The following is a 22,278-nucleotide window of genomic DNA, read 5'->3' on the forward strand; positions in this document are numbered from 1 at the left end:
GTTTATTGGATTTTTATTAACAATATAAAAATTACATGTATACTTCAACTTTGTAAGATTCCATGGCTTAAAATGAATCCTTCTAAATTGCAACGCATTCTGTAATACACGTATAAAATTAGGATGTATAAATTCGAAACAGTTAAATGTATAGTGATTTTGTTTATTTGTTGAATATAAAGAGAAATGTATACATTATGTTGTCTTAACAATTGTTACATTAGCATTGGACTTTCCTCCTGAACGAGCAACCTTCGGTCAACCGAGCTTTGCCACCAGTGGATGTGCAGAGTATCGTGCGACATCCATCGCACTCCACTGATTTCTGTGCATGCGAGAAGATGGTTTTGATGGCGTAACACCCGGGACATTTAACATCCATAAAGTAACTGTTCGGTTTCTGAACAAGCCTCTTCAACTTGTGTTTCCTTTTCTCCTCAGCTGGACTTGGATGAAGCAGATCCTTAGCAAGAGGCATTCTGCGAAAAGAAAAGAAATCATGACGAAATGTAAGTGTTAAATATACAAATAAATGATAATCATACAACGTAATATGTGTAAGTAAATCGTTGCCACTATTTACATTTACGGAGGCAACTGTTACCCGAGAATTCTATTTCGCATATTTGTGCAATACGATGCAACTCTACAGACGCTAGATTTCTACCATAGCAAAATTACAAAGGCTTTACCGTTGCTTTTGAAACCAAAAATAACCATTGATAATTAATAATGAAAATAAAGATATAAAATTCGGTATCACGAGCTCTTGCGGTAATCTAAAAGGGTTAAAACTGAAACTTGGGAGAAATACTGCTAAAAAATTAACGTGCAATATCGATCGGATTTATAATTTTTGTTGCTTCTGTCGTACTAATAAAAAAGTACTAAAATGAAGAAATGGAATATATACTGTACATATAATGTATAACATAGATTTCTTTGAATTAGTTTAGGCAATTAACAGCTGACAAGCTATGGGACACCGTGTACGTAAACGTGTTTCGGAAATGTTTTTCCGTGCTCCATTATACAGCGTAATTTGGTTTAATCTTAATTTGCATTGCAATATATGTACGCAACACTAAAACGATAGAATAATTAATATCGCAACAATCGTACGGAATAATTCGATCGCCGTTCTTGAATTTCTACGATGCAATACCGATGCGATACTCGAAACCGTATGAACATGCATCAGTACTGCAATTAGCAATGAATGATTTTTCTCATTATATACGCAATCCTCATGCCTTACTAATTAATTTGACGTGTTTACTTACGTGATTACGTTCTTTTTTCGCTCTAAATATAATAATCGTACTGTTACCCACGTGCTATCGTAACAACGTTATTAACTGAAAAGGACAGGTTCCGACAGATTTCCGACCGACAAAATCCCTGCTACCAATCTATCGTTGCCAACCAATTAAATTTATATCACTGGATTGCGAAGACGAAATGATCCCAAAAGATATTGGCGAATGAAATTAGAATTTTCATAAGTTCAAGAATTTTAACTTACATCTTTTACATTAATATCCTGTTACAAACGCAATAGTATATGCTGCAAGAAGGTTTTAATAATCTAAGCATAGATACAAAATTCAAGTTTTATGCAACCCCTGTAATAATCGAATTTACGTGCTTATATTAAACTTTCTTTTAATACAAAATCAATATTATGATGCTGTGATAATTCTTTAAACATATACAGAAATGTATGCTTTGTTCCTAAAACATTTTTTATATATCTCGAAATGTGTCTTCAATATATTCTTGAATAATCATTATTTACAAATTTAAATACGTTTATATTTCAGGTCTTTATAATTGCGATTAATTTCATATATTTTCTAGTGCGTGACTCTCGGAAATATTGATAGTAATGCTGGCGAGTGTTCGAGCGCTGCAATCAAATGTAGATACCGAAATGAGTAGACGTATCTAATATACATGTGATTTTGGTCTCTAAACTTTATAAGCCATTTTGTGCATTGTTCGAGCAGCTGTGCAAAAATATTACTTATCATTTCGTTTCGAGATGTCAAAACTTGGTTGATTGCTGTTGTCGAATATACGCGTCTCCGACGCGATCGTGTGATTGTCATACGGCGGCACTATTCTTAATTATTATTATACAGGTGATCGAGAAAGGCACAGGCAGATTTCGCGAAACAAAGAACTTTTCAATATCTTTTATTAACCTTGGCCTGGTCGTCATAACAGTAAGTATCGTCTTTAGAGGAAGTTAAAAATAGTTCGGTTTAGTGAAAAGGTCTGTCACACTTGTGAAATAATTTTTCAAACTAAAATGTTCGCTATGTGTCGGATGCACCGTTTCGTAATGTAACAGTCGCCTTTTATCCGCTACGAGAGTTCTCATTGCCCTCCCGATCTCTTGAAATACATAATTTCGATATCCCATGTGACCTGATGAACGTTTCAAATTTATATGTAGTTACTAATTCATTTCCTATCGCAACTAACAATAAGAAACTAACAGAGCAGCATTATATTCTGTACAGAGTTTTATCTATAAGCTCTTGGTAACCTATGACTTTCAGATTATTATAACCAAGCAAAAATGAGAGCATTACGCGTGAAATAAAAGTCGCTGTATAAAATTGGATAACTCGTATGAATTAAAGCGCCGCGCGTAATAGAATTGTACCAACAGTTTTCGCATATCTTTCGCTGATACATACATCGGACGAATTGACGATGTGAGAAGTATACTGAGATGCGTCTGCCTTCCGTTGGTACATTATATTAGAAACTGCGTTGATCCTGTGTATTATTGTGGTTAGTATAGCAAATGTTTAGCACGCATGTGTTCTTCCTGGAATAAAATTCCCATGCTATTATATAAATTATAAACTATTGTTAATACTTAAATGCGAGGATGTAGTAAATGCGAAAAGATTTCAGAGAGCATTCCGCCTTCATTAGAATAAAATACGTGGAGTGATAATGTAAAGTAAAACGATTGGTGTTGTAAAGACTTTAAATTAAAATGAATAAAGATTTGTTTTAATCGATTCTGTATTGTATTAATTGTATATAAATGTTTTGTGGAATTTCTAATCTTAGAGTCCATAAAGCTTAGACTCTAATTTACAATATTTATTATTTCAGTACACATTGTTTCGGCAATTTAATCCTACCACAATGAGTAACGAGAATATACAAAGTCATCCAGATCAAGGCATCGAAGACATGGAGTCAGAGTCGGCTATGCTTGAAGATCCAAATTCTAGTCAACGATGCGTGAATATTTGGATGGACAAAATGAATAAAGGAACGTTATCGTATACTCACTTTAAGGGGCACTGGAAGGTCTGGGTCCCAAAGATATATAGTCCGGAGCCGAACGGCAATTGCTTGGACTGGAATTTCGACGAGGAAAGAGCACAAAAAATACTTTACGATACTTTAGAAGAGTTTATCTGCAATGGGGACTCGCAGGTGATTTTAAAGCAGCTAAGTCAAATGGATAATGTAATATGCGGCAAGGTATTCAAGATGGGAGATCCTACGTATAATTGCAGAGAGTGTGGTATGGATATGACATGCGTGCTTTGCGTAGATTGTTTTAAACAGTCGGCCCATCGCAATCATAAGTACAAAATGGGTACCTCTAATGGTGGAGGTTGTTGCGACTGCGGGGATACAGAAGCATGGAAGAGCGAACCATTTTGCAACATACATTTAGCTGGAACGCAAGCTAAAGAACCTGATGAAAATAAATTGCCCGCTGATATATCTGAAAGAGCGGTAATGACTTTCGAGGCGGTACTAAGGTATTGCTACGAGATGCTATCGTTAGAACATATGCCAGGCTTGCCTGTCGATTTACGAACTAAAGAATCTGACGAAGACTCTGTGTCGCTTTTATCGACTTCAGATACATTTTGTACAGTCCTTTTTAACGACGAGACTCATACATTCGATCAGGTAATCACCACGCTTACGCGGGTTATGAAGTGCTCTCAAAGGGATGCAGTGGAATATGTGACGAATGTTGATAGAGAAGGTAGAGCTGTCGTGAGGTGTTCCGGGTTTCAGCACTGCAAGGATTTAAAATCTGATATCGAAAGATTTACTTCAAGGCACAGCAATAGAATATTAAAGGTTCATGTGGTGCATGCTCATGTAATTGCTCATCAAACGTTTGCCATGAAACTTCTGAACTGGTTGCAACAATTTATAAGCCTCTGCGAAGGTTTTAGAGTGCTTTTCAGTAACGTTGCGCTCAATACGAAAGTACCAAACATTTCGATCGTGCAAGGTATACTAATGAGAGACTCGCATTTATGGAAATCTGCTAGGACTGCATGGCACAGACTGTTCATGTCCGGAATGCTTACGGAATATAAAAGCAAGAAAGCTTTGGCAATTGTATTTACATGTAATTACGGTTCCGTCATGAAAGATTTCATAAGGGACGATCACGATCATTCGTTTTCTATTGTGTCGCTTTCGGTGCAGTTATTTACAGTTCCAACGTTGGCGCATTATCTTATTGCGCACCACGACGTGCTGTTTATCTTATTAAACACATTTATCTCTGAGAGCTCGCGAAGATGTAACGCTGCGGGAAAGTTGGAATTCGAAAGAGACACGCCTAACGCTTCTTTTAGAAGAGCTCAACATATACTTCATGACTTACGATATTTACTGAACGTTAAACCGGAAGTTTGGACTGATAACTTGAGGAAAGGTTTCTTACAAGGACTGTCACTTCTGCTCACATTATTCTGTAGTATGCAATGCATGGATGCTGTACTGAGACAAGTTGGTCAACACATGGAATATGAGCCTGAATGGGAGTCGGCGTTCAATTTACATGTTAAGCTATCACCAGTTATTAGCCTTGCATTGGAATGGTGTGGTTCAGATAGGATTGTGTTAATAAAAGCTTTCAGATTGGTTTTGAGAAAGCTATACGAACAACCTGGACACGAGATTGGCCCAACTCAAGTGAGAGAATTAGCTGATCACAGCGCAACATGCCTTCAATACGATGTGTCGTCTGAGCCAGTATCTATACACCTCCCGCTTTCCAGATTTTTGGCTGGTCTCTTTTTGTATCTGGAAAAGCACAATCTACATTTTCAGTGCGCAGAATTTATTAATCAAACGAAACCAACGCCGGAACAGATTATAGAGCCTGTACTAGCGGCTCAAGTAATGATTTCGCAAGCACATGCTGGTATGTGGAGAAGAAATGGGTACTCTTTGCTGAATCAGTTGTATTTCTATCATAATGTCAAATGTCGTTCAGAAATGTTAGATAGAGATATCGTCTTGTTACAAGCTGGCGCATCGTTAATAGAAAGTAACGAATTCTTAATTCACGTTTTAAATAAATTTAATCTTCTGCACTGGGCGAACCCGGACTTTGAACCCAATGCTCTGAAAAATCCTGAAGAGGATAGCATTAGGCAAACTATAAATTTGGTCGAGGAATTTTTAGGATTATTGATAACAATAATTGGAGAAAGATATGTGCCTGGAGTTGGACAAGTTACTGCTGATAATCGTTTGAAAAAGGAGATAATTCAGCAATTATGTATAAAACCGCTTTCTCATTCGGAGCTTAATAAAACATTACCAGACGACGGGCATTCTGGGACTGGAATGGAGAAGGTAATACACGAGGTCGCCGATTTTAAAAAACCTTCGCAAGCATCAGGGGGGAAAGGAGTGTATCAACTGAAGCCTCAGTCGTATTCAGAATATAACGTATTCTTTTATCATTATACAAAGGAAGAGTTAAGCAAATCCGAAGAGGCACAACGGAAGCGAAGGAAAGCAACGGAAGAATTAGAATGTTGTCCACCCCCCAGGCTTCCTAAATTGACGGAAGTATTCAGTTTGGTAACTAACTTATTGCAGTGCGACGTCATGTTACATATTATGCAAACTGTATTAGAAAGAGCACTTAACTTCATGGCGCGCAGTTTCTCAGAGCCGCAAGTCCATAAGGTTCTACACCTCATTGGGTATGCTCTCCAAGAACAAGAATCTGGTAACTATCCGTTCCTTACTTTCCCCGCGAGGGCTGCAAAGTGGAAAATTTATAAATTGTTAGAGGATCTGTCTAGCAGTCCACGTATAGATGCTCACAAGGATTTATTAACTTGGGTTTTAACGAAGTATAGAGAAGTCGCTGGTAATACCGTAATGGAAATCAATAACGCACCCGCAGCGGTTCGTACAGAACCAGCAAGTGATACCGAAAACAGTAAAAGTGATAAAGAGTGGAGGATGAAAATGGCAGCGCAGAAGCGTAAAGAAATAATGGCACAAATGGCTGCTATGCAAAAGCATTTCATGAAAAGCAATGCCGAGCTATTCGAAGAAGCTGCTTTAGACGTAAATAAAACCAATGATCGAGGTTCTACTATGGATTTGTGTGAGAGCGTGCAGAAAACACCTGTTGCTCTTGGTATCGGACAAACGACAAGAATGTCCGAAGAGAAATCCTACACTTGTATCCTGTGCCAGGAGAATCAGGCTGTAACAGCGACCGGTCCAGCGATGGTGTTAGCCGCCTTCGTTCAACAATCCACAGTATTGTGTCAAGATAGAGCCGATACCAACGAGCCTGATCCATTATATCTTTCTGCGAAGCTAGGTGCATCGCCGCACACCAGCACTTGCGGCCACGTAATGCACGTGCATTGCTGGCAAGAATATTTCGATAACGTTCTTGCGAAAGAGAATAGAAGGCCATTCCGTTCGCGACAGCCAGGAAGTTTTGACGTGGAGAAACATGAATATCTCTGTCCACTTTGCGAATGTCTCAGTAATACTGTCTTACCTCTGTTACCAGCCCTAGGCACATTACAGCCAACCGTTCAGAACCATAATCTTCATTTCGACACATGGTTCGAGGCTTTGAGATTCACAGAATGTAAATTACATGGGAAGTTATATAATCACAACACTGCGCGCCGCTATTGCTCCTGTAACAAATCGCACGATGCTGACGTTGTGGGAGAGGACAATCCTCAGGACCACGGGTCAGTCGGGTACCCCATAAAAGCTCTTGATCATGAAATTGGATATTTGGCAGCACAAGTGTTTAAGTTACTCTACGAACAGCCTGGGCCAACCCTTTCAGAAAATTTAATATCTATGATACACCTATTCGCGCAGGCGACGTACACAAAAGGATTTGGAGCAGAGCCTCACGAAGGTGATTCTAGGGTACCCTTGTTAGCATGGAAATCAACGGCGTTTACTATTCACGCTATAGAATTTCTTCTGCGTGATATGGATAAGCCTTTGTTGGGCGCCTTGTCATCTAGACAAAGAGACAGTTTGGAAGGTCTTGCTAGAATTTCAGCTATTTTGGGGTCTACGTGTGTCACTGGTGGCAGTACGAATTTGACATGGGCAGACAAAGATACTATTGGGAATCATGCTCTTTCACTTTTAACGATGCTACTGAGAAACCCGCACGACGGAGCAAGTGTCCTACATTGGGATCCATTCGGAGTGCTTATTCCTTTAATCAATTCGCTGCCAAGTTTCTTTAACACAAAATGCGACACGCCGCCGTTAGTCATTACGGGCGGGATATGTGAGTTTTATGCCTTGCAACTTGTGTTTGTGTCTCTTATAGCGAAAATCCTACTGACGTTGGAGTTGAACGAAGGTATGGACATAGAAGGCCAAGAAACGAGTGAAAGTACATCCTCAGGATCCATCCTAACATTGATTCAAGCACTGGACATTAATGTTGGAAGTCAAACGGCTGACGAAATATGGAGACGAGTCAAGGAAGCTTGTTTGCCTTTCCTTAGATGCTGTGCTCTCTATTTCCACTATGTGTCCGATGTTCCTGCTCCGGAGGAGCTGAGCAAAGTGGACGGGGCTACGTACGAAAATATCTGCGCATATTTGGGACTACCTACTACTTGCGACGAATTGGTCAAGCCAAATTTACATGTAATTATGAAGCTGATGAATACTTGGAAGAGTCATCCTACTGTCCAAATATATTTGTCCGGCACAATGACAGTAATAAAGGAGCCTTTGAAAGTTAACAAATTGGTCGAGCTTCCGGAAGATTATAGCGAACTGATAAACATGATATCGTCATTTACGTGCCCCAATAGCGAGCGGGAGGATTCTAAGAACCCGACGATGTGCCTCGTTTGTGGAGAAATGTTATGTTCTCAAAGTTATTGTTGCCAAACCGAATTGAACAACCTGATGGTCGGCGCGTGTACATTTCACGCCAGTAATTGCGGCGCTGGAGTAGGGATGTTCTTACGCGTACGAGAATGTGAAATCCTTTTCTTAAGGAGCCCAAATCGTGGATCGTTCGTTTGTCCGCCATACCTTGACGAGTACGGGGAGACGGATCAAGGTTTACGAAGAGGAAATCCGCTTCGATTGTGTCATGATAAGTACAGGCAATTGAATCAAATGTGGCTGGGACATGGACTACATGAATCCATATCGAGGGCCATTGAATCCTCAAGTAGTCTTATGTCGACACGATGGCAGCATCTATAACCATCTTAGGATTTCCTATGCAATATAGCCTGGACGTTTAGTTAAAAAAAAAGTACTAAATCTATATTTAGCATAAGCGACCATAGTGGCTAATATTTACGACTGTTAATTATCTGTTTGATCATCGCAAGAAACTGATAAAATTATTTATTTTGAGAAATACAGCGCGGATGGCTTTGTATATTTAAAACGATTGGATGTTATTCCCGTTGCGATGTCGTTTTAGATTATTTCAGAGTTTACGGAATTTTCTATTATCATTGTGTAAATTAAATATAAATTTCTTTATAATTATTGACAAAATGTTGTACGACCTTTGTTGCTTGTAGAAATTAGTTTTTAATGTCATTCAACTAATTGTCACATTGTTTAAGAGCTCTTAGGAACATACGAATAATTCAAGCTGTGTATACGAAGAACTGTTCTTCTGTATTAGCTGTTTTAAACTGCTCTGATTTCATCGATTTCTTTGTCATTTCATGGAAATACTATAGACTACATTAAAAATGTTCTATGTCATAAACTGTTGCAATTTTAGAATATTCGAATAAGCAGAATTTTAAACGCATATACTTTCGCATATGGCTAAGATCTTTTGGTTTTAGAAATCCGTAAACAGTAACAGTATATGGACGAAGAATAAAGAGCGTAAATATTTAAATAATTAATTTCAAAAATTAAAATAAATAATGTGACATACCGTTTGTTTTCTCATTGCCAGTCTTTTAGTTGAATATACATCGTGAAAGAAGATATATAATTTGAAAATATTTTCTCTTTAAATAATATTAACATTTTTATATCTATAAGATTAGTTTTCCTGCTTCTAATACAGCATTGTATTCACTTGTATACTGTACAATTATTTAACATAGGATTATTTACGCATAGACTTACAGCATCTGAGAGATGATATGTAAATAATAATATATATCGATTAATTTAAGAAGTTCAAAATCTTTACAGAACACTACAAACACGAATATTCTCAATCTTGTTTATGTGTGCTAGATCTTGATAAGTCATAACACTGATTATTTACGAAGTAATAATAATGTGTAAAATGTTTTTAAAAAAAAATGATTTCGAAGAAGAGTTTTAATAATTAATAACGTAATGCAAAGTGGAGTTTCACTCAAATTTACGCGTTTAATATCTATTTCAATTACTTCCAGTACTAACTAATAAAATACTTTATTTCATTCTTCCATTGCTATCATTTACTCATTATTTTATTATAGATGAAAGTAGAACGAAAAAAAGTAGAGGAACATTTTATATTTATATACGTAGTTCAAATTTCTCTGAGCATTACATAAGTACTATTCATAGAATATCTTTTATCCTTGTGTTGCTACATATTTATTTTATATTCGCACGAAAACTAAAGTATCAAATTCGTAAAGAAAAAAAAATTGAGTTTGTTGCGCAGTTTATTTTTAAAATCGATTAAGCCCGGAATTGCGTTCCGCCATCGACAAAGTATAGGATAGATCTACCACTCAATGTAATTTCGTGTCACACTATTGCGAGCTCCTTATCATTTTCGTAACGCATGCAACGTTATCGGTTCAGTGTGGAATTCGATGGCAATCCTACTAGCGGTTAGAATTGAAACTAAATTTCTCTGATTTTTCTCTGAAGTTGGTATTTCTGTTCGTCGGACAAACTCTTATAGGATGTAAAGTCTATTCTATACCTCGTCTGTGATTCCGCTTACACATGAACATAGGAATATAGGGATGGACTAATTGTTGCGACTTCTGGCGAGAGGAGTGAAGCAGCTTCTAGGGAGCGGGGAACACGGTCACGTAGTACTCTGGTGCCGCATTGGTGATCCCGATTGGTTCTGTCTTTCACCCTGGTTCCAATTGGTTCTGATTCACTTTTACTCGATGAAAATAAGATTGCGCTTGCGCGATCACAACCAATCGCCAATGCGGCACCAGAGTGCATACCACGTGACCATAGATCTCCGCTCCTTGGAAGCTGCTTCACCCCCCTCAAAATTTGCTACGTCCCTATATTCCTATGTCCATGAGCTTACAGCACAGATAACAAATCGAGCTTTTTCGATACAGGGTATCTCGCTCTATTTAATTTTAGTTCTAATCGCGAGTATTGTCGTGATCGTCTTCTACTTTCAATCGATAACGTCGCATGCAACAGGAAAATAGTATTGTGGTTTTGGATCCCCTGGGCTGTGGGTGAAATTTTATGCCGGGTCTGTGCTACAATATTATTTAGGTAATAATAATTAAAAGCACGTGTGCTTTTTCAAATTTCATGCACAGAAGCGGAAAGAACCTCTCGAATCAATATTCCTCATAACACAGCCGAAGAGAGATGAACTATTGACCGTTTGCTTGCGACATTTCGCTCATAAAACAAAGAACGACGCATTAATTTTCGCGGGGGACGTTTATATCCAGCGCGCGTCGTAAAGCGCGGCACCAGCCAGCGTCGTTGCACTATGGAAACGGTGCAGAGAGTTGGGGAAAGAGCAGGAAAGAGCCTCAGGGCTCTCGGCTTCAGAGTTGTTCAGAGTTGAGTTTGGACATCACCGATCTGCCGTGTACGTCATCTGTGATTTTAGCAACAGAATTCTTAAATAATATAGAATGCCAGTATCTTTCTCTAATGTCAGAAATTTGAAACGATACACTACATTAGTCGTGGTTACTGGTGATCTTGGAATACTGTTGCTAACATCGAAAGATGATTACGTCGGCGTAAAAGGCCACGAAAATTTCCAAAATCTATTATCGGAACGAAAGAAAGTCGAAGGGATCAATTGAGTTTTTCGGGGAGAAGAGAAGATTTCTGGGAAACGACACACTGTTCTGTGTGAACGTGGGTAAGAATACGCGCAGTCGCAGATGCAGATAGAGGATATCACTTTGGCCGAGAGTAGGATGGGTCGTAGTGTTGCGTAGTAGGAAGGAAGGTTGTTTCATTGGTGGTAGGATTCGGTTTTTAATCATATGAAAAGAAACGGTACGATGATGAGTGACACCGGTTCACGTTGGTACGTGCGCAGCGCGGGCACGTTATCGGAAAATGTCAGGACTAAGTGTACGAGCGGTGACAATGAATTGTGATCCTAGTAGTTGTCCTCGTTTGATAAAAGAGTCCTTGTCGGGCACTCGTCCTTTTCCTGGTCGTTTACGTCGGTATTTGGTAACACCGGTCTCACGGCACGGTCAACCGTGGAATGGCAGCAGCCTTAAAAAAGAATCATTCACGCAGAAGGTTGGCCGCCCTAACGTTTCTCTCGAACATCTCCCTCGATGGCAGCCACCGCGATACCAAGCTAGCCGTCCTCGCGCGGAATGGTCCTGCTCACACTCGTACCCTCAGTGACAGCCAAGCTCATCAGGCTGATGTTCGTCAAACAGACCTGGACATTTCCAGCGAGGAAGTCCTCGACGACTCCACAGAGGAGCATTTAGCGCAACCATCCACGAAGCAGGCATCCTCTCCGCAGCTAGCACAGAAGAGCGTTGAACACAATTCGTTTAGTTCGAATTCTGACGGGCTGCTGACCCCCGCGAAGGCGGCAGTGGCTGCTTTCCTCGAACAGGAAAGGAATTATCCGCAGCTCTCTACCGGATTTCATAGTTCATTCAGAGAACGGTAAACAGTCATTTGAGTTCCTTTAAATATCAAAGCGACGTATATTCTCTTCCACTTTGCACTTCGAACGATCGCAGGGATCTTGCGATAGGTTGATAACATCGGAGAGATTGTACGCAGTGATTTAGAAAGCGAAACGGGTATAATACAAACAAGACTGGTTATAATTGTACTTTTGAAATAATATTGTTGATCTCGCTATACATTCTTGCCAATGAGTACAATATATTTGTCTTACATTAAGGCAATGAAACGATGCGATAAGCAGTCACTACAATTAATATAAATTTCATTATCTCTGGTATAGTTTGTAGGATTGTGCTATTATCATCAACTGTTTAATGTGTTACTACTCTGTTTATTAACATTTCATTCTCGTGCATCTGTTATACACAAATTTGTCGTATCAGTATGAGTAAGATATACAGAATTTAATAAACAAATTCACTGTTGTAAAAATAATGAGTTTTACATTATTCTTGTAACTAACTCTTCATATTTATATCATAACATATATTCATAACAAGGATATATATTCAATTATACTAACTCAATTGGAGGGAGGCACTGATGGTATTGTATAATACATTAACTGTATTATGTGTCGGATGATGTAACTCCAATGCTTCGGAAAATGATAGTAGTTAGCAATAAGTAATTTCAACAAGTGTTATTCAGTACTCGGATATAGCATGGTTTATATTATAATAGTACCTACGCTTTATAAAATTTATGTTTATTTTTACGCGCATCGTTACACAGAAAGAGGTATAAATATGTACATTTCTATTCCTCAGTACTGGCACAACTGGTAGTGAATATTCTTTACCTGAAAGACGAGTGGGCTCTTTACAATATAAGAAGCGTATAACTCATCAGACATCTACGCTTTCGGAGGATATAAAGTACCAATATAATAGTTCCAACGAGAGCATTGGTTCTCTGCGTTCTAAGCCACAATCTGTAAAAGCGAAAACGAAGCCATCGAACAGTGCACAATCTGGGTGTACAAGTAGTGGCATAATACCAGAAGTCACAAGAGAGCTGCGCCTAATGCAGCATCCAGTAAATGGCTATAAATTCGGAGATGATAGACTGGTTTTGGTTTCTAACAAACGTGTGCCGTTCCTAGTGTTTTCTGTTCTCCCTTATAACAAAGGACAAAGATCTAGTTGGTAAGATACGCCTTATGTATAAGGGTACGTTTAGTACGGAGCTGCGATAATAGCGAAGAAAGAGAAATATTTCTTTCTCGACGCTTTTATCGTTGGTCATCTATATAGTCATCTCGCTCTAATCGTTGCTCTGATCGTTTATCGCAGCTCCACCATAAACGTACCCTAATAGTAGGAACGTGGCACGAATATATTCATTATCGTACATTCTCATTCCCATTTTTAGGTCCGAATTGCGTAAAGATACTGGGCGGAGAAAAAACATTTCTGCACAGCGACCGCTGTCGGCAATAAACGATAATATCGATCCTTTTGGTTTATTGGGTATAGAACGTGCGAAGGACGGCCAGGTACGTGAGCAGAATGTGCGAGATAAATCCATGCATTTCATTTTGGCAAATGGACTTAGTGACCTGTTCTTCTTTTGTAGGAAATATCTTACGGGCAGTTGCTTGTTCCATCTAGGCAATTTCAGAAGGACAAGAAATTACATTTTAGCGATAACGAGGCAATAGAACTTACACATGTTATACCAAATAAACATCCTGTCGTTTCGAGGTATCCATCGCAAACTTAATGTCTCCCTATTGTGACTGAATATTTCGTTCCTGTTTGCAAGCACAAGTCTTATAAACGTTCTTTACCGATCAAAGATTCTCATAAAATCCAATATTCTTGTACATAATCCTTTTAACATCGCCGTTCATATTTCATGCATTTCATCTACCTCATTTGTTTGTTTTATAACGAGATATTTTAACCATATTTTGCAGGACAAAAACTATTACATGGAATGTGGATCACTCTAAATGGTAAAAACCTGTAATAGTACCATATTATAAAAAGAGCTTAAAACGATATGAGTAGGAAAGATATGAATGATACTTTGTAGCTCAAATTAATTTCAAACTATTAATGAGCAGTAATAGAAATAATACATATATATGTATATATCTATAATACAGTGAATCTAGTGTAAAAGTATACGTATGAAGCATTTTTTTTTTATTATATTTTTCAATACGTATATATCCTTAATATTTCAGCTGCAGATACAATTTGAAATAGAAATAGCTGCATATTTACTTGGGAAATTAATTTACGTTCGCGTAATTAGCAGTCACATTTTATTGTAAATTCTTTTCAATGGAGCAACCTTGTAGCACGCCTATCTCATTTGGTTAAGAACAACAATATCTTCTCAATGAGCATAACATTTTCGTTACAGTATGGCATCGTCTACTTTAGCAATAATGTATACACAAAATATTCAGATATTATCGCTCATACGAATGCATTATCACTTACACTTTTATTTGTACGCATTCACATACGTTTATTCACAACTCATAGTTAGCATATGATTATCCTTGGGCATTTAGTGCATATTCAGTGCCAGACAAGTTTACCTATTACGATAAAGTAAATATTTCTATTGCATGACTTTAATCTTAAATTAAAAGAAAAAGCTCTCCTGTGCTGTATCTCAGTGCGAAGTGATTTGTTGCAGGTGTTTATCTTATGATACAGCCACGCATCGCACTCAACATCTAACACCTGAATCTCCACCGTTATCTTTCAATACTGACTCTAAAGGTATATAGTATGTGAATTATTTAATAGTAATTAATAGTAATGAATAGATATATAAAGAGATACCCTTCTCAATATCGTAGCCTATGACTGGGATGAGCAATCGCTGCAATACAATCCTAATTTACTGGATGACCCGGAGCTAATAGCTGGGAAACATAGAACGCTACTTACGTTTACAGCATACATGGTATTTATTTTTATAAACTGGTGATACAGTACATTGATAAGTATCTTACATGGCAATTACACGTTTGCCTTTTCGTACAGGCATCAGTGATTGATTACGTACGACCATCCGATTTGAAGAAGGAATTGAATGATAAGTTTAAAGAGAAGTTTCCGCATATCCAGCTCACTTTGAGTAAGTTAAGAAGGTCAGTATCGAACGGCATCATAAATTATATACGTTCTTAATGGAAAATTTAACAGTGTTCTATCGTATATAGTTTGAAACGAGAAATGCGGAAAATAGCAAAAATGGAATACAGTATTGACCTCCTGACAGTAGCGATGGCTTATGTATATTTTGAGAAGCTTATCCTACGAAATGTCGTCACGAAACAAACACGGAAATTGTGTGCCGGTGCATGTTTACTTCTCGCAGCGAAATTGAATGACGTTAAGGGCGATGTTCTTAAGTCGTTGATAGAGGTATGTCATCTACGCATTGTCTCCTACGCGAATAGAAATCACATGCGACGATTGTTTTAACCGAACAACTTTTACACGATTTCTAGAGAATTGAAAATGTATTCCGTCTAAATCGCAAGGATTTGATTACGTCTGAATTTGCTGTTTTGGTGGCCTTAGAATTTGGTTTGCATCTCCCAACGTGGGAAATATTTCCCCATTATCAGAGATTGATATACGAGTCTTGATCTTCTTTTAAGTCGTCTCGTTTTCCGTAGAGCCGTAACAATTTTTTCACGAGATAGAGGCTTTCTAAGTAACTGTGAAAAGTACAATGTGCAGAAGTTTTTTTATACAGAGGCGTATAAAAATAAGAGCAAGAAAAAGAAGAATTCGGAGAGGAGCAGATACGATACGATGATAAGAAACAATACATCAGTAATATGTACAGTCATCATCTTGATAAATAAGGATTACAGGAGTAGGTCGATGTACTTCTTATCTCCTTATATAGCGATTCAAGTTAGGTCGGCTCCATTATTATTAATCTCTTGTATCTGTCATTACGATATTGTTTAATATTCCCCGAATCGTAATCAGAATAATTGTACAAATAGCAGCAGTTGGTGCAAGCAATGGGCTGTAAGAATTACAAACTACAGTGTATATTTTTGAGATGTAGAAAGCTGAATGCGTCTTTCCTTCGGAGTACTTATTCAGTGTTTGATTTTACTATTGTAGGGTTATTATGCATAGTACTTATTATAATTAGTAATCCTTTCTCAAAGATACAGAAATATGGTGGCGATTACTTAAATTGTAAAGCGAGTTAGGTGGTTCGGGAGAGTTACAGAGGAAGCGCCGTAAATACGGATGTTATGACCACTGTGGGTTCTCAACATTTTCAAATTTGAATACTATCGGAACTTCATGCGCTAGAAAAATATTAAAATTTGGCCACTTTCATCGAAATTTTAGTTCTACGCGCGGTCTTTAATCTTTTAATCTATTCCCGTTTAATTAAACAAACTGGATTGTTAGTACAAACATTTAATAGCGACGAAGTCGTTACTTACTGCAGAAAAAGGTGCGTCAGTTTCATCACGTAAATATTAGGCTGATTAAACGAACTAACGAGAAAATTTCATGAGAAAGTAATTATGGATTAAGTAATTATTTTTTTCTACATCATACGAAGTGTTTCTGTGTTTGTAAATGGTGAAATTAATTCTATGGTGTGTAATAATTTATTGGAATTAGTTATTGCCCTAGTTATTAGTAATTATTCTATTTTTATATTTATGCAGTATACATTAATAGAATTATTTAAACTGTAGATTTTCAATTATATTTTAACCGCATGCTTTTCTTATCTCTGACTACGAATACGAAGAACAGAAAGGGAACTTATATAAATAATTACAAAGAATCGTGCAAAATTAAGTTAACGTCAATATCTTTTTATTTGTATAACCAAAAGAATATAATCTTGGGTACTTAATATAACTAGAACCAGATAAATTCAATTACGTTCTTTCCTGTGTTCTTTTTATCTAGTCCAGGTGGATGTAATTCGTTTTATTTGCTCAACCATCATTGTGCTTTAATTTTAAAAAATTAAAAATTAGTATGTTTAAAGTGCTGTAATGACGAAAATCCAGCTGACGAAAGATCAATGATATTAAACTGTTTGTAGAACTTCATTTATAGCACTTTAAATATAGGTCTGTATCTGTGGTGTGATATTAAAAATGGACTGAGGCATTGGACATTACATATAGTAATGAGTGAAAGCACATAAGATACGAGAAGAAAAATAAGAGAATTGAAAATGATTGTGACAGTGTTACTTTCGTGGGACAAAACTACAGAAATTGTATCGTTAAATATTTAAAAAATTGTATAATGTACATTAATACGGTTAAGTATTCTTTGAAATCCAAAGTGAAACACCAGAGTGGTGTTATAGCGTAAATTTTAATTTCGTGGTGTATCTGCCACAATGGTACTTGATAAGCTAATATAAATCTTGTCAAGTTGTCAGAAACATATTTTTGTATCGCTATTTTTCTCTCGGTTCTTCTTTATATTATTTGGATGAACAACAATGATGTAATATAAACTCCCGGTACATCGGATACCGTCGATAGAAGGTGATTCGGCTTCTAGGTAATCTAGCTTCTACAAACTTTCACTCGTAATTTCAGGTTTTAAAACACTTGGTACCTTTGATTATCACAAAAGAATACTTACGCGCTTTGTAAAGTGTATGTACAGAAATCGATGACAGTATTTATCACGTTCGTATGTTAAGTTTTAATTCGAAGTTCTATATTAATATGTTATACCCTCAAATTAATTCTAATAGAGATGCATATTTGTTTTATTATTGTGTGTATATACATATATATATATATATTATGATAAGATTAGTACCACGAAATTGAGGATACTGAAATTCCTACGTTAAGAGTCTTATGGATTTAATGATTTTCATTAAGTTATAAAATGTCCTTACTGGTACAAATGGGTATTGCAATATGAACAGAAAAGGATTTTATTATACATTTTTCGTTTAATATATTCGAAACTAAATTCGAAAGAATTGTGCCTTTCTTTCGGTTCACATATACCATCGAATAATAATCTAGTTCTTTTTACGTTCACAAAATTCTTGCATACATCCTGTACGAATTATACGGTGAAAACTTGTGATATGTAAAATTGTACAAATGTGGCTATCACTTAAATCGTGAATGTATTTGTTTCAGTTTCCTTTTAGTAAGTGGGTGGAATGAATTACTGTATTATATTGCTTCGTGTAAATATCTTATCGGTGCTTTCTGCTCAAGTAAGTTTATTTCTGTAAAATAGATTTATTTCGATCCTGTACATTATCGAAGAACCGAGTCATGTTAGATAGAACGTACGGTCGCATAGTTCTAATTATTGTTACGTAATTATATTTTTAACATTATACGAATGATATGCGTTTGTGATCCAAGCTTCTGTAGCAGGCTTTCTGTAGATTATCCTAAAACGAATTAGCGGTACGTGGTTCAATTATGTAGCGAAGCATTACCCGCAGGGGAACATAGACTTACGATTTATTCTTCTCAATTTCTATAACTTTAGAAACCCATGTCATTCATAACTAATTTCGTTCGTCATTGTTGATCTTGTTCAGCTGGCAAGTTAAATCTGTATCCTTGCCAGTAATGCGTCAAGACGGGGAATGTGATTTGTATTAATGAACCGATATGTCTAGTAAGATTTAGCGATTAGGTGGTAGGCGTGTGTAACTACACCATACATGTACAAGTATTTCACAGTCAAAGTGGGCTATCTCCGCGATTTCTTTCTACTTCGGTGAATTATATAGTTTCTTCAGATTCGTTGGGAGTGGTTCTTCATCTGGTGCCATAAGAAACCAAGTGCATAGCTCGTGTAATCTTTTCTATCCACTGGCACAGGTGTCGCGACCTGTGCATTCTAATTCCCAAGTCTTTTGTTCAAACGAGGTGCTCTTCCCACTTGGAGTCAAGAAACCTCAACTAACCTAGAGAAAGTACTCGGTGCTGTACATACTTCTTAACGTTAGGATAAGTACTTACAGTTACACAATGCACTTATGCGTGCCCTTCTCGGAATATTAATATCGCGTTCAGTTCGAAATAAAGCTAGGTAACTACAACATAGGATATTCAGGGTAATTTGGTGTAGAGAATTGGACCGACTTTGCTATCCGTTACTTTGAACCTCGGTTCTGCTGAAATTCTTTAACATAGGTTTAGTCCGCTGGTAATTGGCGAGCAACGTCCCGTGTACACGTGTGTAACTGTATATGTACGTATGCGCGCGTACGTGAATGTATGTACATACGTATACACTTGTACAGCAGCTTTAAGACTGAAAGCTTAAGTAAGCCAGTTTTCAGTTTCCTCCTTTAATTTCCCTTCTTGGTGTTAAACTTAATCCTAGCCGATACGATTAGGAATCAGAATGGAAGTAGAAGAGGACGGACTTTGATACGACACATTTATAATGGCGATTTGATAGAAGACGAATTAGGATTCGATGAACGGATCAGTGATTTAAAATACCAGCTCCTAAGAGATTTCTATGTAACTGTATCTCCGGCGGGCGGGCAAACGAGTATAACTGAAACTTAACCTCGAGCTTAAACATTTTCCATCTTCACTTCCGTGTTATCAATTTTCGCGTCCGTAATTTAGCACCTGAACTTACAAGGGAAGATCCCAAACTCGAAAATTCGAAAAATTCTCAAACTTCGTGAATATGTAGAGAATTTCCTCCTGATTACAACGCAATTTTTGTTTGCTGCCCAAATTCACTCGAGGAGGGTGATATTAACCCTTGAAAATTCGGCTGTTTTCCGACTTTGTGTTATAACTCGCGAACTGTAAGAGATAGAAAAAAAGTTTCAAGATAAAAGTTACTTGTTTTAATTAAATCTACCATTTAGTGAAAAAATTATTTTACAGTTCACGAGTTGTGACACAAAATCGGAAAATAACCGGATTTTCAGCGGCCAATTACAGCCCCTTGGAGTTAATTTGGGCAGCAAGCAAAAATTGCGTTGTAATCAGGAGGAAATTCTCTACATATTCACACAGTTTCAGAATTTTTCGAATTTCCGGGTTCGGGATGTTTCGTTGTTAGATAGCATTTTTAATATTCTAACTGTCTTCCTGCAAAACTAATAATTCTGACTTGTACTGGTTCGCCCTCCCACCAGAGATATAGCCTTCAACATTATGTGATACCAATTTAATTTGCGTAACACTGTGTAAGCCATTCGGAACACTATTTCAGTGCGCTGCGTTATGTACTTAGTAAGATTCTTTTCCAAGAAATTGGCGAACCTTAATCGCTCGTGAATTCAGAATGACCGTCGTGCTGATTTCCCTCTGCGTGGCTAATCGTGACATGCCTTACATCCTTTTTAGTTACATGCACAAAATTCGGGATGAATGTTCGACGTGTCACTGGAAATAAGTTAACGACACTTACGATAGCCTATCAATTATGATATTATTACAAACACCGACCGATGCTCTGCGCGCGGGTCGTTCTCATATCCAATGTTTCGTTGAGTTATCAAAATCTGTTAAGGCAAAAGGGAGAGAGAATGTATAAATGCAAATAAAACGCGAAGGAGAACATCTCGAGGTCTTTTCATTGAAAGCTCCAAACGTTTCAGCTCAAGGAAGAACGAGTGACACGAGCCGTTGATAATCGCTTGACATTATCGCTCTTACGTTGCGAGTTCTTGGGTAATTGAATAGTCCTTGTAAAACACACTGTAAGTGCCAGGATTAAAAACAAAGATTATCGATAAATGTTCTACGCGCCAATGGTAATACTGTACTTACAAGGGAAGATCCCCAACTCGCGGAAATTCAAACATTATGAAACTTTGGGGATGCGTTGAGGATATGTACAGTGGCGGACCAGAGAAGGTTTACAACTTTTAAAATCGCATAACTTTTTTAGAATTGGTCCAAACGATAGTTTTTTTGGGAACGTAGAAGGATTAGTTTGCTAACTGATGTGTTTCGTCGTTTTGAAAAAAAATGTAATTGGTCGGAATAGCGAAAAACAATAATAAATGTCGTTTTTTAAACTTTTTTTTGTGAGCCTGTAATGAAAATTCAAAAAACCCGTTTACAAACAGGTTTGTAAACAGCTTTGTAAACAGGTTTGTAAACAGGTTTGTAGACGGGTTTGTAAACAGGTTTATAAATAGGTTTGTAAACAGGTTTATAAACAGGTTTGTAAACAGGTTTATAAACAGGTTTGTAAACAGGTTTATAAACAGGTTTGTAAACAGGTTTATAAACAGGTTTATAAACAGGTTTGTAAACAGGTTTGTAAACAGGTTTGTAAACGGGTTTTTTGAATTTTCATTACAGGCTCGCAAAAAAAAGTTTAAAAAACGACATTTATTATTGTTTTTTGCTATTTCGACCAATTACATTTTTTTTCAAAACGACGAAACACGTCGCTTAGCAAACTAATCCTTCTACGTTCTCAAAAAAAAAACTCATGTCGTTTGGACCAATTCTAAAAAAGTTATGCGATTTTAAAAGTTGTAAACCTTCTTTGGTTCGCCACTGTATATATCCTCAACGCATAGTTTTGGTGCTAAAATGTTGTACAGATTGAAAATCGCGAAATTCCCGAAACCAACGATTTTCGACCTTATTCTGCGATCTTTAAACGTTTATATAGCTCAGAGCAACGTTAAATCATAACTCGCGAACTGAAACTTACCAAATGATAGTCTTAATTAAAAGAAGTGACTTTTGTACGAAATTTTTTTATTTTTTAGAGTTCGCGAGTTCTAACACAAAATCGGAAAACAGCCGGATTTTCAGGGGTCAATTTCATCTCCTCAGAGTAAATTAGGAGGGCAAACAAAAATTGCGAAATACGTATCTATATATCCTTCACATATCTCCAGTTTTATAATTTTTTTAATTCCCGGCTTGGGGATCTGCCCCTGTTAGTATAGAATTTGATTTTTGGCACTTGCAGTGTTTTCTACAAGGACTCTTCAATTGTCCTCGATTGATTTAATAATAATTGAGCAGCCAGTAATTGCAGGAAACGGGAAGCTTTAATAACCCAGCGTCTGTGAAACGCAATGCGAAATCTTTCGCGCGAATCGCAGTCGGCTTTT

The 22,278-nt window shown here is 37.2% G+C and overlaps 3 protein-coding genes across 5 annotated transcripts; 2 read left to right on the forward strand and 1 right to left on the reverse strand.

Moving 5' to 3' along the window:
- Positions 1–149: 149 nt before the first annotated feature.
- Positions 150–1,441, reverse strand: Rps27 (ribosomal protein S27). Its single transcript, XM_076819607.1, has 2 exons — positions 1,284–1,441; positions 150–479 (listed from the first exon to the last, which is right to left on the reverse strand). Exon 2 carries the CDS (start codon positions 476–478, stop codon positions 221–223), a length of 258 nt encoding a protein of 85 aa, XP_076675722.1. The 5' UTR covers position 479; positions 1,284–1,441; the 3' UTR covers positions 150–220.
- A 419-nt stretch (positions 1,442–1,860) lies between these two features.
- Positions 1,861–9,235, forward strand: Ubr1 (Ubr1 ubiquitin ligase). Of its 2 annotated transcripts, XM_076819567.1 has the most exons (3): positions 1,862–2,228; positions 2,568–2,805; positions 3,139–9,235. In XM_076819567.1, exon 3 carries the CDS (start codon positions 3,172–3,174, stop codon positions 8,533–8,535), a length of 5,364 nt encoding a protein of 1,787 aa, XP_076675682.1. In that variant the 5' UTR covers positions 1,862–2,228; positions 2,568–2,805; positions 3,139–3,171; the 3' UTR covers positions 8,536–9,235. The 2 variants fall into 2 exon arrangements, with proteins under 2 accessions (XP_076675683.1, XP_076675682.1); XM_076819568.1 differs by lacking the exon at positions 2,568–2,805 and having other exon boundaries at positions 1,861–2,228.
- Positions 9,236–11,027: 1,792 nt separating this feature from the next.
- On the forward strand, positions 11,028–20,756 carry LOC143373575 (CDK5 and ABL1 enzyme substrate 2). Of its 2 annotated transcripts, XM_076820975.1 has the most exons (10): positions 11,028–12,171; positions 12,969–13,346; positions 13,573–13,696; positions 13,777–13,904; positions 14,120–14,158; positions 14,857–14,942; positions 15,023–15,129; positions 15,210–15,316; positions 15,389–15,593; positions 15,680–20,756. In XM_076820975.1, the coding sequence occupies exons 1-10, from the start codon at positions 11,750–11,752 to the stop codon at positions 15,818–15,820; spliced, it is 1,737 nt and encodes a 578-aa protein (XP_076677090.1). In that variant the 5' UTR covers positions 11,028–11,749; the 3' UTR covers positions 15,821–20,756. The 2 variants fall into 2 exon arrangements, with proteins under 2 accessions (XP_076677090.1, XP_076677091.1); XM_076820976.1 differs by lacking the exon at positions 14,120–14,158 and having other exon boundaries at positions 11,033–12,171.
- The last annotated feature ends 1,522 nt before the right edge of the window (positions 20,757–22,278 follow it).

This window comes from Andrena cerasifolii, chromosome 9 (genome assembly GCF_050908995.1).
Source record: "Andrena cerasifolii isolate SP2316 chromosome 9, iyAndCera1_principal, whole genome shotgun sequence".
NCBI classification, from domain to species: Eukaryota; Metazoa; Arthropoda; class Insecta; order Hymenoptera; family Andrenidae; genus Andrena; species Andrena cerasifolii.